This window comes from Panthera onca, chromosome A2, assembly GCF_046562875.1.
Source record: "Panthera onca isolate mPanOnc1 chromosome A2, mPanOnc1 haplotype 2, whole genome shotgun sequence".
Taxonomy (NCBI): Eukaryota; Metazoa; Chordata; class Mammalia; order Carnivora; family Felidae; genus Panthera; species Panthera onca.
Window position 1 is genome coordinate 121,596,164 of NC_138340.1, and position 19,820 is coordinate 121,615,983.

Here is a 19,820-nt window from a genome sequence, read left to right on the forward strand (position 1 = left end):
CCCCACCCCCCTATAAAAACTTGAAGGAAAAGTTGATCAATGATCTGAACTGAACCCCCAAAATTGAAGTGTGCCTGCTCTTATAAGGATACCCATCCACTGAATGTTTTTACATCCAGTTCAGTTAGGCCACGGGCTTTATTTTTGAAGTACTTGCTTGCTTCATTCATGGTTCTCAAATTTGGACCATATTAACATTTTAAAACTTTTTTTTGCATCATGATACTGTGAAAAGGTAAAAGAAAACTAGACCTCAGGCTGGGGTTTTTTTTGTTTTTTTATAATACACGAACAACAGTTGTTGCAGTATCTGAAACAGTACTCTCCTTCAGCAACTTTCTGTGATGCAGTTAGCGCGTTGCAGTTGGTAAGTGGAAGAAACGGTGACGGTATAATGAGATGATCTTACTGGTTCATCCATAGTATTTCTCAGCACATCAGTGTTTTGCTCCAGCAAATAAAAGCAGATGAAAGCATATGTGGAAGCAAGCCGTGGGAGAATACGATGCAGGTATACCGTGTTTCGTTGCACTTTGTTTTATTGCGCTTCACAAATACTGTGTTGTTTTACTAATTGAAGGTCTGTGGCAGCCCTGCGGAGCAAGTCTGTGGGCACCATTTTTCCAGCAGCATCTGTATACTTCGTGTCTCTGTGTCACACTTTGGTAAATCTCAGAGCATTTCATACTTTCATTATTTATGTGTTACGGTGATCTGTGATCAGTGCTTATGACTCACTAAAAACTCAGATGGTAGTTAGCCTTTTTTAGCAATAAAGTATTTTTTAATTAAGGTAAAGTGTGGACATAACTTTGATATGCACTAGGAAACCAAAAAAACCTATTTGACTCTTTTTATTGCGATATTCACTTTATCGCAGAGGTCTGGAACCAAACCCCCATATATGAAGTGTGCCTGCTGTTATAAAGATACCCATCCACTGAATGTTTTTATACCCAGTTCAGTTAGACCATGGGCTTTATTTTGGAAATACTTGCTTCATTCATAGTTTGTGCATTGGGCTTTTGTCTCCATATTAATCCTTCCTTCGTCCTCTTAGGTCAAAGTTTATACCTTCGGGAAAAAATCCTGTATTTATAGTGGTATTTTAATTATTTGGAGCAAACACATCTTCGTTCTGGTTACCAGGTTGTATTGTTTGAGTGGTCTGCCTTTAACGTTTTTCCCATAAGCCCTGTTACTTTTAGTGTGTGATTTTGTAGACAGCAAGGACCATCAAAAATGTGTATACTATATTATAGCTGAAGTATCTGGATGATAACTTCCTGCAAACCTATAAGAAAAAGACAAAACAGAAAATTTGGCAAAAGTTACCAGTCAATTCTGGGAAAAAAAGAGCCCCAAGTGCCAGTAAACATCCAGATGCAAGTTGGTGTACTTACTTGGTGGATAGGTCTGTAAGAGCTCTGTGCTGTCTATATCCTACAACTCCGTAATTCCACTCCTGAGACCAGGCCTCCCGGGAGTCTGTCAGTGAAAGAATGGATACATACACTGCAATTTGCTTATGTTCATGGAATATTCTACACAACAAAAATGTAAAAACCAGAGCCTTATTAGCAGTTGTAAATCTCAGGTTGAAAAACACAGTTAGAAAAAGCATACTTGACGGTAAGCATTTGTATAAAATTTAGAACACAGAAACAATACTATATGTTGTTTTGGAATATGTACTTATGTAGTTATAGGTTAAGAAAGTGTCCAAGAATGAGAAACACCAAATTCAGAGCAATGGTTTCCTGCTGGAGTTGGGAGAAGGGATTGTAATATTTCAAATAACATGGGTTGATAGCAATTTACATGAGAAGGACCCTGGGTTTTAAATGATTAATTTCTCAGTATGAGCTGAAATTACATGGCTGTAAAATAAGAAGTGCCCATTTTAAATCACATAGGTACCGTGAATTGTTAATTCATGTGGAGTGTTTTGTTCCGTGCTTCATTTAAAGGGGTATTCCAGTAGACCAGGGGACTGCTGGAGCCAAGTAAGTAGGATAGAAAGCAGGCTGAAAACCATGTCAGAAGCCAACTGGGGCAAGGTTATTTAGACAGCATGAGTCTTAGTGGCAACAGAAATTAGTGGTTGAAAGAATATCATATGGATGAAATACTTTACCTTTTTTCCGTTCAGTTTTGTCCGTTATTTTTACTTACCAAATTATCCTGTCAGGATGAGAGTGATCTAGCTTTGTGGCGTGTGCCAATTTGACACATCAGTGGGAGTGTTGAGCAGTTTGAATTCTGCTTGGGTAACTTCCTAGCTGCTGGGCAAGTTACTTAGCCTTATCGAAGGCTTTACCATTTATCACAGTGAAAAAGAACTTTCTGCAGTGATGAAAATGTTTTGTATCTGTGCCAATAGAGGGGCAAATAGCCACGTGGCTTTGGAGTGCTTGAAATGTGGTCGTACGACTGAGGAATTGCATTTTTCTTTTATTTAATTGTAATGAATTTAAATAGCCACATGTGGCTTGTGGCTACTGCATTGCACAATGCAGATCTACAGTGAGGATAATTATATGCACCCTAGTATTTAACTTCCAATAAAATCATGAAATACTTTATAAATGCCAAGTGGATGATGGTATATTTACTTGTGTATGTGTATGTATTGTGTAGGGTGGGATAGAATTAAAATAAGTTCAATACTCACATATAAAGATAGTCTTTTAAAAGGTGATTCAGGGGCACCTGGGTGGCTCAGTCGGTTGAGTGTCCGACTTTGGCTCAGGTCATGATCTCACAGTTCACGAGTTGGAGCCCCGTGTCGGGCTCTGTGCTGACAGCCCAGAACCTGGAGCCTGCTTCAGCCTGCTCCCTCTCTTTGCCCATTCCCCGCTTGCGCATGCTCGCTCTCTCTCTCTCTCTCTGAAAAATGGATAAACACTGAATAAAGGATTTGAGAGGTGATGCAGTATTGTCCAGAATTAGAATTTAAAAGCTGCTTTTGATTACATTGATCGGTGGCATGAACAGAATAATACTTGTGTGAATGAATGACTATTTTGGAGAGAGAAATATCTGTCCAGATTTGTCACTTAATTTTGAATACTGGTAAAGTAGTGGTTCTTCAGATTTGCTTTTGGTGTAATGGTGGTTCTATTTAAACTTGAAAGTACTTTATAGTATAATTTTGCAAAGATTATTTCCTTAACTTCTTTGAGTAATCAAAATGTGGGGCGCCTGGCTGGGTCAATCGGAAGAGCATGCCTCTCCTGATCTCCGGATCATGAGTTTGAGCCCCACGTTGCGTGTAGAGATTACTTTTAAAAAAATCAATAAACCTTGATGGGGGGTGGGAGGGAGGGCAGGGTGGGTGATGGGTATTGAGGAGGGCACCTTTTGGGATGAGCACTGGGTGTTGTATGGAAACCAATTTGACAGTAAATTTCATATATTAAAAAATAAAAAAAAATAAAAAAATAAAAAAAAAATCAATAAACTTAAAAGATAAGTAAATAATTAAAAGGTAGTAAACAGATCCTTATCTTTTACTTAGATATGCCAAATATGATCATTTAAAATACTGATTTTTTTTTCCTGAAAAGATACATTAAAGTCAAGAAGTAAGAATTTTTTATTACAGCTGTCATGATATAAATAAGCATAAGTGTTTCAGTTTTTCTGGTTTTGTTCTTTTCTAGCTGCATAGATGAATGGTTTGAAGTAAATAGATCTTGCCCGGAGCACCCTTCAGACTAAGCATCAGCTTCCTGTTTTATAGGTAATTCTCCCTTTTTCTGTTCTAATTGGCTTTTTAATTGTTACCTGAGTTATACATTCTCTGCCACCATTTTTATTCATTTATTGAAGCGTGTGTGTGTGCGTGCGTGTATGTATCCCAGACATTGTGTTTGGCTACTATATAGAAAACTCACGTGAAAAGATATGTAGAAAACAACTTTGCTGATTCCTGAAGAGTCATACATTGAGTAACTTCCCCATTCTTGGTACTTTAAAATACATTGGCTTGTTTAATTTTAGTTTAGTGCTTAAGCCCAGGAACTCTCTGGTCGATATATTACTTCATACATGTACTACATATTAGTACACATTACCCCATTTTACCCCTGAAAACCTCAAGGCCTAAGTATTTAATTTCATGACTTTAAGAAGCAATATGCATAATAGTCCAAGGTCATGTATTTAGCAAACAGAATCAAATTCTGTACTCTTATCCCTCACTTTACAAGTATATTCTTAGGTAATGCAATATATTGTAATTCTAATCATAATAATTAATTAGCATTTATGTTGCATTATGTGCCAGGCATTGTTCCAAGCATTTTACATCTATTAATAACTCATCTAATTGTTGGAACAACCCTTTGAACTCAGGACTCTTGCTATTCCCATCATATAGATGAGGAAACAGTTAAAGAGAGGTTAAGAAACCTGACCTGTCAAGCCTAATTCCTCGGTAGAACTGGGATTTGAACCTAGGCATATTATCTCCAAAGGTTGTGTTCTTAGCTATTTTGCTGCTATTAGGTAGGAGCGTTTTCTTCAAAAAGTTGCATCATGCACTCATTCATTCAGTTCAATCTTTCACCTTAGTATCCTCAGCATATAATAAAGTGCCTGTCCGTACAGTAGGAGGAAAAAAGAAAAAAAATTGAATTTTAAACCAAATACAGAATTTGTTTTGGTCTGCTGGTTTAGCTTATTCATTATTCTGCATTATCTAAAAATGTTCAGTGAATTGAATGATAACCTCACTTGACTATTGCTTTTTTCCACATTCCGTGAAGTGTGTTCATTTGACTTTGAAAAAAATAGTTAACTTAAATGTTATCTTCATATATGTGAAAAGCTTTTTACGAGAAGACTTGGAGAAATGACGTAAAGCATTGGGATTTTACATCAAGGCATAACATGTTAGCGGATCCTGGAATCATTTCAGGAGTTGGAGCCTCTGTGTTCAGAGGTTTAAGGCAGCGGTCGACAACAGTCTTTCCGGAATGGTTAAGACCAAAGACCGGAAACTGGAGCAGAAAGTTGGTCTTAATGATGATGATTTAGTAGCAGATTAGAATATTGACAGGAGATTTGAGGTAACTTAATAGCCACCATAGCAACCAAAGAAAGAACTGCAACATTAATTGAGGCCTCTGTCACAATTACAGTAGGGTATGGGTGTGAAGTGTGAAAGCCTTAGTGAACTGTAGGGTACTAGAGGACTGTCAGCTTTTGAACCTTCTACTGTGAGCTGATTCAGACCACACTTTGACACATTTGAAATATGAATTGGGATAAGATGGCCATGTAAAGAAAGTGTGGCGATAGAGTGATATTTTGAGTATATGTGCATAAATGTGTTTATTTGGCTGTGAAAAGGTTTTTTGAAGAGGAAGATGCTTTGAAATATCCTCAGTGTAACCTTATGTCTGGGCCAATAAACTAAAACTATAGCTAAAACTGTAGCAGCATTTTAAGAGAAGTACTAAAAACCAATGCTAATAAAATGAAAATTTTATCATAGTGTTTTACGTACCAAGGTAGTATGTCTAAATTTTTCACCTGTGGGTAAAATTAGTCTTCTATAGGCAGTAAACTTTTCTGTGTGAGGTTGAATTTTATGGTTAAAAATTTTATTTTATAAAAAATTTTGGAGCACCTGGGTGGCTCAGTCAGTTAAGCGACCAACTCTTGATTTTAGCTCAGGTCATGATCTCATAGTTCATGAGATTGAATCCGCATCAGGCTCTGCACTGACAGCACAGAGCCTGCTTGGGATTCTCTCTCTCCCTCTCTCTCTGCCCCCCCCCCCCAACTCACATTCTCTTTCTCTCTCTCTCTCTCTTTCAAAATAAATAAACTCTAAAAAGTAAATAAAATTTAAAAGTTATTTCATGATCTGATCAGCTAAATTCCTTTAGCATCACAGTGAGTTATGGGGTATAAGGAACATGCATCTCATCTCGTAGTCATTATGCATATTGGTCTTAAACAGCATTTCAGTTTCCTTACCAATGTATTGGTGTTATCTTTTCATTGTTTTTGTGTTTTTTTTTTTTCTTTTTGTATATAGAACCTGAGTTTGGTAACAGCTGCCTTAGAAACTTTAGAAATCAATGGAATCTGTCTCTGTGGGTCTTGAGTCATTTTTAAGAATGTATAGACATGGAATGTCTTGATTCTTTTAGATTTTTGCTCCTGTTCTAACTGCTCTTATTTGTCAAATGATAAATTCCTCTTATCCCATTTGGTGTCCCAGATTAAACATACAGGTTTTGTTGTTTTTTTGTTTTTGTTTTTGTTTTTTAAGTATTTTTTAAGTTTATTTGTTTCGAGAGAGAGAGAGAAGGGCAGACAGAACAAGAATCCCAAACAGGCTCTGTGCTTAGTGCAGAGCTGGACACAGGGCTTGAACTCATGAACCATGAGAACGTGACCTGAGCTGAAACCAAGAGTTGGATACTCATCCAACTGAAACATCCAGGAACCCCTAAATGTATGGGTTTGAGGAGTATTTCTTGTTAAGACATTAAAAAAAAATGTAGCAACACATGCAACATTTCTGATATTTTTTAGCATAAGAATTTAATGGATGGCCCAAAAGAGATACAGGACTAAGGTTTTGATTAGTCAGGAAACTGTTTACCATTTTTATTTGGTGATTTTAATTATATGGGGGAAGGTTAATAGGTATGCATAGGTATTGTGTGTGTGTGTGTGTGTGTGTGTGTGTGTGTGTGTGTGTGTGTGTGTGTTTTCTGTACTCTGGTCTTAATTGTGGAGGGAAAATGACTGTGATGTGGTAGATATTTTTCATGACTGTTTTAAGCTTTAACTGGTCCTGCTGTGTCCTTTACCTGTTCTTTTGCAGAACATTGATTTCATGAGTTTTCAGAATAGTAAGTAAATGTATGAAAACTTACAGCAACTAAAGCAGTGTTCCTGGGGAAATGGATGTTGTATTTTGATTTGTATTAGTATTATGAACCACTGCTTGAACTTCATGTGTCTGCTTCCCCACAGGTTTTCTTGTGTTTTCAAGATGCTTGAAAAACTGAGAGGAGATGAGGATCTGTCTCTGGAAAAAGAAAAACAAAACTACAGGCATACTCAGCCAGAGATCTGAGTTCTGTGAGACTTGGTAACGCAGAGATGGACAATCACACGGGGAGAAACCCTGCTGAAGAGAGGGCAGTTGCCACAGAACTCAGTGTACCAAACATGCATATAGAGGACACACAGGGATTTTGAAAATGCTGCACCTCCCTTACTAGTCATCTACATAGGTAATACTGATAAACATTTTGTATTCAGACGCCAAAGTTAACTGATTTAAAAGTTGATTTTATTAATTCTCTAGAGCTGCGCAACTAGTTGTGTTTGACTTGTTTTTTTCTTGTTTGGGGTCACTTTATTTTCCCCTACATGATGCTTCTGTATTCATCTGTTCTTAAACTGAAGACCACATAATGTACTTCCTATAAATTAAAGTCTTAAATGTGAAACCAAGAAATGAAATCAAGCAGTAAAACATTTTCTGAATGTAGACCATGATCTCAAGTTCTTCTATTTTTTCTCCTATGAGTAGAAAATAGACTTCTGCATAGGAGAGCTAAAATATGTTAGTATTTTAAATTCAAGGTTTAACATTATCAGAATGCAGTCCAAAGAGTAAATCAAGTTACATAATTACATTTTAATGAACTAAGGCTAAGATTGTCTATTGAATTGCAATTTATTACACGTGTTATTTCCTCTTAAGTAAAACTGCTCAGTAGTTAATCAGTAATGAATCATCTTGCAGCTATGCAACTTTTTAAAAAATACAAATTACCAATTTTAAGTGCTGCCAGCTATAATAACTTTGTTTTAACGGGTATTTTTGTTTGTTCTTTTCATGTAATTATTTCATTGTGCTTTGCATCTCCAGACAGTTTTCCCACATTTGGGTAGAATGTTTAGCAGGTTGTAAACTTAGTAACTTATGAAAAGGGTAAAATTTTCTTGAGTGGAACTTGGAATAACTTGAGGGACATTTTATATACTTTTAAAAATCAGAATTTAATTGGGATGCCAGATTTATAGCAATTTGCATCTTTCATTTTCCAGATAATCTGGAAGTTAGTGTTTGATAAATGATTTTTTAAAGCAAATATGAAGATTTTGTTAATTTATAATTTATTAATGTGTTATTACTGTAATTGAAAATGTTATAGATAATAGACTTTTAAATTCAGTCTTGTGTAGAAAGAAATGTATTAAGCAAAATTATGTGAATAAATATTCCCACAAAATACATCTGAATGGTTACAAAATACTGGAAGAGAGCTATCAGGCTACAATAGTGAATGTCTTTTTTTTTTTTTTTTTTCTAATCTAAAAAGATACCAATAAGTAGATTTCATATTTTCAACATACAGGGAAAATGTTATCAGTGAACATTTAAGCAGTGCACTTTACTTGGTATAATTGAAAGTTGCACAGTACTGTTTCCTTATTTTAGGCTTTCTTTAACGTATTTAAGTATTTGCTTTTCTATTTAATGCTGCTACTCTTACTCTCAAAATTTTTCCCTATTCTGCTTCTGTTTCATATTTTTTGAAAGGGCACGTGCAGGAGCAACTGCTGCTACCCAGAAAAATTGGTGTTTTAGAAACAATTGAAAGGGTTTTTCATTGCTTTCTGTGTGATTCCAGACCAGATAACATTTTCCCTAAAGTTATGCTGTGAAATGCCTTTTGTTATGCTGCAATTGACAAAAGCGTCCCAAACCTCCATTGTGACAGCTGACAGCACGGTTTGTTTCATAGGTGCTTTTTAAACCAGTTATGGGAAATACTCTTCCCTCACGGAAAATCTTTCCTTCAGTTTTCTTCTGTTACCATGACATCTTAGTATGAATCCATTTTGTTTCACATTTTTAATTTTGTAAGCTTCCACACATAACACATGTACCCACTCACCCCGGGAAAGACCTCTTAGAGTATTTTGTGAATGATTCATTTTTTTCCTACTACTGGTATATTGTTATGGTAAGAATTGTTTTGTTGTCTTCCGTTCTTAAAGGCACAGCTTAACTCTAGCTGTGGTAGTGACGCATTAATATTCTTCTGGAAGTTGATTTTCTGTTATGTGATTTACTCATTGACTTTTTAATTTTACAGACTTTAGTTCTTTTCCTTCTGTGTCCTGTTCCATATCAGCCTCTCTCGCTCAGCCTCTGACCTACGGTTCTGTGCTGCTGCAGCTACAGCAGAAGAAAGTTCAGTGTTTGTTAGTTCAAGTGCTCCTTGATTATTATATTTGTCTAGAACAGTACTTACTTAAAATCTGTTTATAGCAGCCCTTTTGTGTTAAAATTGATAGAGGTTAGCATTTTTTACTTTAGGTTCAGTCTCCATCAATGACTCCCCAGAAAGAAGAATTTAGGAATTGAAAATGTTTTTATGCCCAGATGCTCTGGTTATTATTCAAAGTCAAAATTGCTACTCTGGAAAATATTATAATATTCTACATAATGTCACTTACAATATTTGTGTATCTGTATGTGGACACTGAATAGTGTAAGTAGGATATAAAAATCACATTAGATATTTAAATATGTTGCTTGAAACTACTGACAACTGAATATTATGGAGACAAAATAAAGATTGAAAACCCAGCTATCAAGTTGGTGATTGATAGCCTTCCAGAATTTTTGTAAATACACGTTTTAAAATGAGATCGCACTTGCATAAATAGAAAGCAATATGTTCTGAAATTTCACTTTAGTGCCACTCTTCATAATGGGTTTATTGCCAATTTTGACTCGTTTTACTTTGATCTGGCTTTTTGAATTTTGTTATTGTTATTGCTGGAATGTATAAGAGATAGTAAAATTATCCTGTCTTTGGGCTTTTTGCCAGAGAAATTAGCTAAACCTAGTCTTAATCTATGTTTTTCAGATCTGGTTATAAATCTGATATAGATCGTGTTTTAAGAGCAGTGTTTGTGACTGAAATATAAGTAATGAATTCTATAACCGATTTTTTTTGTGGTAGCTGAACAACATTTAAAAGGCCATATTGTTAACTCTTGCATGCTATATGGGTTTTGGTTTCTTTGTGCAAATCTTCTGTTTCTTTTAAGTGATACACAGTTATTTCTGTTCTCACCACTAAATACTTTATTAGAATGTAGCCCAAACGAAATGCCTGAGGATCACTGTCAGCATATTTTCAATATGTATTTTGAAAAGATTTCAGGTTAACAAATTATTAGTGAAAATGGCAGATTCCTTTTCAAAGTTTATTTTACCTTCCCAATTTGGGTATAGTGAAGTTTAAGGGCAATTATTTAAATTAACATACTATAGCAAGACTAAGAGAAATGTCTTTAAATGAAAAGACAGTAAATTAAATGTAAATATTACCTAATCTTATTCACTAGCTTGGAGAGCTGAAGAAGAGAAATTTCCTAAAAGTAAGCTACATTTGAGCAAAGCATGAAACTCTTTAAAAATTCAAGAATAATTGAATTTACCATCTGATTGACATCCCTTTTATGCATTGATAATAATATCCAAATCATCCTATTTTTTCACAGAGGAGTTTCCATATAAATCAGATGAACTTTGTAAGACTTCATAGAGGTAAATGTTGCTTATTAATTGTGAGTACAGTCTGTGAGCTGCCGGAAATCTTCTAGTTCATTTGGGCCATTTTCTTGCAGTTTGATTTATCCTGAGGTGAACTCAATGCATATTGACAGTGTGTTAAATGTGAAATGTCCCTTGTTCTTGTACAGGTATTTTCTAAGTTAAAAAAAAAAAAAAAAATTTAGCATGCTGATACTTTTATCTTTGACCCCATCACTCCCCCCTTTTTTGAAGTGCGTAACTTCTGATTTTTTTCTTTACTATATTGTGAATGACAATAGTTAAATTATGTTTTACTGTTCTATTCCTCTGTATCCAGACCTTTTCATTCTGATACTAAATTGCTACTTGTTTTGTTTTGTTTTGTTTAGAGGAAATTGCTACTTGGTATACTCCTAGTAGTGATTCTTATTCATGAACAGCTGAATAGGTAAAACTTTTGGTAATAATTTACTCAGGCAGTACTTTGAGTGCCATATTCTGGGAATGCTGTGTTGAAGCTGGGAAACTGAATGTTCTTTTTCCATCACAGAATTCCTGAATTGAATGGGAAATACCTGGTCTTTGAAGTTCAGCTGATTCTCTGGAAAGAACTAAAGGCATTGAAGAAAACCAGATATATTCATATTAAGTTTTAGCTGAAAATGCAGTATGACTAAGGGGAGTTGGTGTATTTTCAGATGTTAAGCTTAAGCCATCATTAATTTTAGACCAACGGCTAACAATAAGATAAATTGTTAGTTGTTTATAGGGAAGCAAAGAGCAGTATGGCATAAACTCACATCTCAGAAATGAAAAATTTCAAAGTAAGATTGCAGTATTTGATTAACCAACATTGTGCCTCCTAGCTCTGCCCTGGACTGTGAGGCCGCTGTCAGGACTGCAAGTCTTAGAATCAGAAGTGACTGATTTCTCCTATTATTAAATTCTCATGCCTTCCCTTTTGATTTGATATGCTGAGATTGACTGATGGTTTATGTTTATAAACTTACAGCTCTGCCTGTGCCCTGTTACCAGTGACCCTGGTGCTAGCATCTTGAAAAGGTTATGTTATTAGTCATTAGCATTTTGAGCACATGTGTGCATAGAATACAGTTAACAGACCCTGTAGGGAGATCAAGAGATATTTTGGAATTTGATGATGATATTGGTCTTTATTACAGAAGTCCATTTCATTTTATTTCTTTCCAATGATTATATGAGTGTCTTTTTTTTTTAAAGAACATCACAGTAATAGTATTTATTTCCATTGGTTTGTTCATGGTTTCAACAACTCTTCTGTAATACCTCTTAATTTCCTCTAGTAGAAAGTATTTTCCTGTTAAATAAGGCATCAAAAGCATCCATCAGAAGAAATCTAGAAAATGTATTAGGAACAACTTGTATTAGTATGTTCTAAACTAAAATGGAACAATTCATGATTGATATTTTAATAAATAAAACTTCCGAATGATCTTGCCAAATTATCCTGTTATTTAGAAGTATAACATAAGAGAATGCTTTCAAGGAAATTTGTCATATCCACTGTAATGCCTAGAAGTTGACAGTACATTATAATAAAACTGAGAATTACCTGATTGCTGAAAGGTTACCATGAATTAACTGTTGTCACAGTTTCTTTATCTATTTTTGTATACCCATTAAGTTAAAAATCTACAATAGCTTGAGAAATTACATAATGGTAATGAACAAAGAAAGAGGTCTTCATTACCTTAACCAGGAGTAAAAATGTACTTTGAAATTTCTACTGTGAAACCTATTTGTAAGTTTTTTAATTGAAATATGATTGTAGTAGAGCTATTAAGTTTTGGGGTGGGGTGGTCTGTCAATGTGTAATCATAACTTTAAAAATTTAGACTGTATTTAGTAACATTCCATCATGTTTTTGAAAAAGGAGTAATTGATCTTTTGAAGTACAGGTTTCATGATGTGTAAGAGGTATTGAGCTTTGTAGCAGAGTGGTTAAGAACATGGGTTCTGGGGCCAGACTGCCCAGTTTTACTATCTTTGTGACATTGGGCGAGATGCTTAACTCCTCTGTGCCTTGCCTTTGCCTATAAAAAGAGGTAAAACAAACAAACAAAAAAAAACTACTGCCTACCTCCAGGTTGTTGTGAGGGTTAATTGGGAAGGTGCACATATGCAACAGACACACAGCAAGCACTTCATGATGTTAGTGGTGGTTAAAGATGATAAAAATATTTGTGCTTATCTATAAATAAATAACTTTTGTCATTCTCTTCAGTCACGAGGTGTAGAAGTAAAGTCTTAAACCTTTAGCTGACACATTTAAGAAACCTCTGTATATAATAGAGGGCATTGTAGATTCTGTTCTTGCTTAAAGATTGACTCTTTTCAGCAAGTATGTATTAAGCAGACTTGGTTTTATGGACTGTTATGGACCAAGAATACAGAAATCCAAGATAGCTAGCCTCTGAGACCTTAATTAAACTTTAGTGGGTGAAGCAAATAAGTGAGCAAACCTATAATAAGTTGTAATAATTGTTATTATAGACTTATACACAAGATGCATATGGTCATTAGACCATAGGTCATGAGACTAGGCAAGAGAATGATTAAGTCTTTAAGAACAAATAGATCATACATAGCTCCAGGGGGTATGGATAAAAGGACTTGTGGAGTGGGAAGTAAGCCTAAGGCAGAAAGCATAGCACACACAAGCAGGACATTCTTGGAGAGTTGCTATGTCTAGAGAGGCAAGCAGGTGGCAAATCACGAAGGGATATACGTCCCAGACTACAATTCAAGGGTTTTAAACAGGAAAAAGACCAATTTACCCATACAGAAGAATGAAACTACAGGCAGAGAGACTTTGTTGGAAAATTTATAGCAGTTCAAGCAAGATAATGAGGGACAAAACAAAGGAGTGACAATAGGAAAAAGAAAGATGGAGGCACTTACAAGTTTTGAGAGCAAAATGAACTCCACTTCAGTAGTCATTTAGATGTGAGGATGAAGGACAAGACCAGGACAACTCCCGTCTGTCCTTTTGCCACAGCTTGGAGGGTTGACTCTTAAGGACAGAATATTTCCACTTGGGGAAAGCTGATTATGCCAGAAATACTCCCTGGAGAACCAGAGAGAAAGATTACCGACTCTAACATAAATTAGATCTGAAATAGGAGGCAGAGCCTTGAGAGAGAAGCCAGACAGTTGGCAAGTTGTGAGAAAGCGAGAAAGAGAGAGAGAAGGTTTAGGAGTGCTCTAGATACAAATGTTGCCAACACTGTTAGAAAGGGCAGTAAGTTCATGCGATAAGTAAGGTACACTTTTCTAGTGCAATGACTTCTAGGTCGGTTGAGTTGGGCCTTCTCCCAGCAACTCCCCCCACCCCCATATTCCCCCTTAACATCCAATACCTGTTGGAATAGGGCCATGCTTTCCCAGCTTTATCTAGTGAAGTGCTGAAATGCATTCTGAAGCATTCATGAGGTTTTCTCTCTGGTTCATTTGTCCCAAACTCTTTTCATTATGCCAGTCTTCTCAGACATTCACAACAGAAGTAAGCTATTGTTGGAAGTAGAGTATTCCAGAAGAGGCTTATTGGTTCCTGGAAGGCTATGGGTTGCCCGTGGGTGCACTATGATTATCTTTGTTTAGCAGACAGAGAAAGATGACGGATAAGCTTATATTTAGTTCCTGGAGAAGCAGCAGAAACCTTGGGGCATCCTTGTATTATATTAGGTCAAGGACTCCCCCACAGATTCCCTAATCTAATACAACATATCTGTAGGAACACCAGACTTTCACAGGTTTCTCCAAATTGGTTCAAAGATAAACCTGTAGATAACTTGGAACTTCCTAGACCAGGAATTCCTACAAAGCAAGATCTGTGAGAATAGTAGAAACTTAACACCTTAGAGGGAGTTGTCCTAAAATGTAAGAAATAAAAAAAATAAAAAACATAAGTATTACTGCATGATTTAAGATTTGATTTCTCACATAAAATGAAAATAATTTTTCTGCAATATCATACTGATGCTGTAATTATAAGACCATTCTGCCATATAGTGCCTTATTTCTCTGGTTCTTTTCCATGAATTCATGAATTCAATGTTCATTATTTTATCAGCATTAAAAAGTACTTGACCAAAAAATACAACAAAGTCAGTTTAAGACTTAAATCCTTCGGGTGCCTGGGTAGCTCAGTCGGTTAAGCCACCAACTTTAGCTTAGGTCATGATCTCACCGTTGATGAGGTCAGGCTCTCTGCTGTCAGCACAGAGCCCACTTTGGATCCTTTCCTCCCTCCCTCTCTCTCTGCCCCTCCCCTGCTTGTGCGCTCTGTCTCAAAAATAAGTGAACATTTAAAATGAAAGACTTGAAGCCTTTCTGACTGGCTTGATAATTTAGTGTCTGGATAACTGAAAACAAAACTGTTTAGCATTAACAATGTAAATTTGTATTTCAGAAAAATGTCAAATAACTGTCATAACGTTTTAAAGTAGCTCGTTTACGGGCACCTGGGTGGCTCAGTCGGTTGGGCGTCCGACTTCGGCTCAGGTCATGATCTCGCGGTCCGTGAGTTCGAGCCCTGTGTCGGGCTCTGTGCTGACCGCTCAGAGCCTGGAGCCTGTTTCAGATTCTGTGTCTCCCTCGCTCTCTGACCTTCCCCCATTAATGCTCTGTCTCTCTCTGTCTCAAAAATGAATAAACGTTTAAAAAAAATTTTTTTTTAAAAAATAAAGTAGCTCGTTTATAACTGAAATGTTGAAATGTTATCAAGTCTGTAAATGTTAAGGATATTCATTATCCAAATATTCGGAGGATATCCATCAAGGAAGTCAAATAGTATATAGTTCATTTTTGGAGCTCAAACATTGTGAAGGCTAAAGGCCTTAGGGTATTTAAATATCCAAACTATTGTCATTTTAGCATGTAATCAGTATAGAAATTATCAGTGAGATTTTAGATATTTTTCAGTCTTTGAAATCTGATGTATGTTTTATACCATATCTGTACTCGGAAATAGCGGCATTTAAGTGCTCACCAGCCTTATGTGACCAATGGCTGATAGGTCTTATATGAGCCTGGGAGTTTGGTTTTCCATTCCAATCTATCCTCGCCTAAATGTTTTTAAAGGTCTTATAAATCCAACTTGGTAAAGACCTGGGTCTCAGGAAGTTAATTAAGGACTGCATGAGCAGAGCTGGTCCTATGTCATTACTAAATGGAGTCAGAGTTTCCTAATTTTTTCAGTGAAAGAGGCTGGAAATACCTTGAAAAGGTTGAAAGTCTAAGGAACCTCTGTTTGCTTTCCCAGATGCCACTAGCTTTTGTTATGACTACAGTGTTTGGGTAAGAACACACAAGCCCCGAATATCTGAGCTGGTGTGTTTGTGATGACCCACGGGAATTGTGAGCAGTGCTGATGAATAGCTCCAGTCCGACTTGTCCCCTGTGTTGAGCTCTGCAGGGACAGTTGCATGAGTTTCAGGCCTTCTAGCGGTAGTTAACTTTGTATCACATCCATGCTTAAACTGCAAAACTTGTCCACCAGACACTCATTCACAGAACAGACTCTTCAAAATCTAGCTTTGAGAGTTACCAGTAGTGAAGTCTGAGCTGTCTTCAGTAAGCTGCTCCCTGGTTTGTGTGGGGAATTCTGTGCTCAAGCGCCCTGTGAAAAGGAGTCAGTGGTGGAATTGCCAGGGAGTTTACACACGAGGATGGCTGTACCGTGGAAGACAGGTACTGCACTCTCCAGCTGTGGGGTCCCCGTACGTCGGTAATCCTTAACACTTGGCTGAACATTAGATCAACTCAGGAGGTAGGAAGGGAGGACAGTTTTTTCAAAAAAAATTATTAAGGCCTTGGGGTGCCTGGGTGGCTCTGTTGACTAAGTGTCTGACTCTTGATTTCAGCTCAGGTCATGATCTCGTGATTTGTGAGATTGAGCCCCACGTTGGACTTTACATTGATAGTGGGGAGCCTGCTTGGGATTCTCTCCTTCTTCCCTCTCAAAAATGAATAAAAATAATAATAAGGCCTGACCCCACGCCAGAGACGCTAAGTTAACAGTTGTGGTGTGATCCTGTTGCACAGCCAGGGTACAACTTTAGGGTTTTCTCACACATTCCCCAGAGTGTCAGCCATTGGAGAGGAAAGTGCCAGGCCTGTCGTAGACCTCTACAGCCAAGATCTAGCTACATTACCTCCGGTTCTCTTAGGAAAGAGACTCGATCAAACTTTTGGCTCTTTTTGAGTGAGAAAACTATCCTCTATCATTGCCCATTCTTCCCATCTCACTGGTTCGTAGAATAAACTGCCTGATGGAGCCAGGCTGAGGTCCTCGATGATTTCTTTTATGTTGCGCACCCAAGTTGGCAAATTGCTAAAAGCCCTTTCTGCCTCCAGAATGTGGCTCTGACAAATCAAAAGTTACCTTTTAGGTTCCTCTTTCTTCCCTCGGCATTAAAAAATCTTGGACATCAAAATTGAGCCTTGATGTCTTTGTCTTACGCTTATCGTCTCTCCCTACTGAAGCAGCAGCTCCCAGTGATTCACGAAGTTGCCATAAACAACCAGAAATGCAAGGCATGAAAAATGTGGCAGTTAACAGTTCAGAAATCGCGTTCTGCTGCGCTGACATCGATCACTAGAGAGCGCCTGTAGGTCACTGCATGTGAGCATGTGAGTAGCTGTAGTCTGATTTTCGTTCTTAGAGTTCTGTTGATAATCTTGAAGTCTTCTCGGCCTGAAGAATATGTGGCAGTTGCTTGAACTGGAATGCGGGGTGAGTGAAGTGTTGGTTCATTCACTTAGCCTGTGTTTTTTGAACACTTGATAGATGCAAGATACTGTGTGAGACACTGCATGTACATTGACGGGGAAAAGCGAGTTTCTGCCCTTAGGGAGCTTATGGTTCCGTAGTTTTAGCAAAAGCTGGTGATCAGGCGTGACATAGCAAGTATGTAAATAACACAGCTGTGTGAAACCTCGTTCTTGAATAAGCATTTGTTGTCCTATCTCTCAAGAAGTACGATTATTAAAGTCACTGGGAAATACTTTATCTGTGCATCTGTTCACAGTTTTACGCTTGTGCCAGACCCTGGGCCGTGTCAGTGCTGCTAAAACGGTGAAAACAGATGAAAGTACTAAGCACACTAGGATTGCAGTGGAGACAGCCAGACAGATGAGTTAGCGCATTTCTGGTTTTTTAGAGGCCTGTTTTCTCAATAAGAGTGGGGATCTATTTATTCCTAATCAGATTTTTTTCTTCACGGCCTTTTAAAAGCAACTCCAGTAAGTGATAGTTTACGTACAACAAAACACTCTTTGTAAGTGTCCGGTCTGATGGGCTTGGACACATACATACACCTGTGCTGTCACCATAGCCAGGATAGAGAACATTTCCATCACCCCTCAGAAGGTACCACAGGCCCCTTTACACCTTGTTCCCACCCATCCACCCTCAGCCCCTAGGCAGCCATTGATCCGCTGTGTCGCTGTAGAGTAAATGAAAACATTATTTGTGTAAGGCTTACGTTGCTCAGCGTATCTGTGAAAGGCATCAGCGTTACTGCTTGAGTCAGTTCCTTTTTGTTGCTGAGTATTGTATGAATATAGTACATTCACTCATACTACATTCATTGTATGAATATACTCCACAGTTCGTCATCCACCAACCCATGGGTGGACACCTCGGCTATTTCTAGTTTGGGCTGTTATGAATGAAGGGACTGTGAACATTGATCTCTAAATCTTGATGGCAACATGTGATTTCATTTATCTTGAATAAATAGGAATGGAATAACGGTGTCACAAGGTAAATATTTGTTTCTGTTTCTAAGATAACTGCCAAACAGTTTTCCAAAGTGGCTGTACCATTTTACATTCTCACCAGTACCGTATATGGTTTCCCCTACATTATTGCCAACATTTGATACTGTCAGTGTTTTGAATTTTGGCCACTCTAGTGGATGCATAGTGGTATCTCACGATTTAATTTGAATTTACGTAACCACTAATAACATTCCCAGCTTAACACTTGTTGCTCCTGTGTATTTTCTTTGGCGAAAGGTCTAATCAGATCTTTATCCCATTACTTTTAACAGTTTGGCTGAGGTATGATTTACCTACCACAGAATCCAGTCATTTAATGTGTTCTCAGGTTCCTCCGTGTCTAGCGTGTGTTAGTAATTTTAAGTTTTTATTTAAATTCTAGTTGGTTAACATACAGTGTAACATTAGTTTCAGGTGTACAATGTAGTGATTCGACACTTGCATATATCCCTGCTGCACATCACATCAGATGCTCTCCTTAATCCTCATCGCCTGTTTCACCCATCTGCCCACCTACCTCCCCTCTGGTAACCATCAGTTCTCAACAGTTAAGAGTCTGTTTCTTGGTTTGCCTCTCTCTCTTTCTCCCCCCCCCCCCCCGCCCCCCACTGCTTTTCCCCTTTGCTCTTTGTGTTGTTTCTTGAATTCCACATATGAGTGAAATCCCATGGTATTTGTCTTTCTCTGGCCAACTTATTTCACTTAGCATTATACCCTCTAGCTCTATCCATGTCGTTGCAAATGATGTGTTAGTAATTCTTATTTTTGCTGAACAGTATTCTGTTGTATGGATATACCACTTTGGTTCACTCACCAGCTGATGGAAATTTGGATTGTTTCCACTTTTTTGGCTATTATGAATGATGCCACTATGAACATTCACCTTCACGTGTTTGTGTGGACATGTTTTTCATGTGTCTTGGGTAAGTACCTAGAAGGAGTCTTGCTAGGTTATATGCATGCATTCGCACATACCTTCCCATCCTGGGATATGGTGGAGGCTTACTCTTATCCCCAGATCACTGTGTTAAATTTCCACGGTTCTGCTTACCTGTTGCTTGCTGCCATCAGTATCTTAACCTCAGGCCAGCTACCATGTTGGCCTTCCCTGTCTGCCACTAGCATTGATGTCGCCAGCAATACCTCTGACCGTGAGTTTTTCCCACATTTTGCTCCAAAAGCAGTTGAGCCCCCGCTCCAGCAAGGAGGCTGCAGGTTCCCACAGCCTGCCCCTCTCCGGTGGAACTATAACGCCCCAGAACTTGGGAGGCTGTGGGGGGGGTTATGTGTGGGGCAGAAGGGCGGGGAAACTGCTCTGGGCTAAAATGCCAGATTCACACTGTTTTTTACTAAGGATCGGTAGGTCTTCTGGAGTAAACGTTTCTGTTTGTTGCATGCC

General features: G+C 37.6%; 1 protein-coding gene and 1 long non-coding RNA gene across 3 annotated transcripts in view; one reads left to right on the forward strand and one right to left on the reverse strand.

The window, feature by feature from the left end:
* Positions 1–18,332, forward strand: part of ZNRF2 (zinc and ring finger 2) — a 107,858-nt gene extending 89,526 nt beyond the window's left edge. Inside the window, exons 4-6 of one of the 2 annotated variants that reach the window (XR_013553165.2) lie at positions 3,666–3,745; positions 7,003–10,609; positions 11,148–18,332. Coding sequence is in view for 1 of the 2 variants with exons in the window: in XM_060632819.3 (XP_060488802.1) it covers positions 3,666–3,723 (58 nt within the window). In the remaining variant the exon portion in view is untranslated. Of the gene's footprint in view, positions 1–3,665; positions 3,746–7,002 lie in introns of both variants that reach the window. The other variant, XM_060632819.3, reaches the window with a different exon arrangement.
* LOC132679344 (uncharacterized) lies at positions 1,180–14,101 on the reverse strand. Its single transcript, XR_009610102.2, has 3 exons — positions 13,996–14,101; positions 1,404–1,488; positions 1,180–1,294 (listed from the first exon to the last, which is right to left on the reverse strand). It is a non-coding gene; the product is annotated as an uncharacterized LOC132679344 (long non-coding RNA).
* Positions 18,333–19,820: the final 1,488 nt, after the last annotated feature.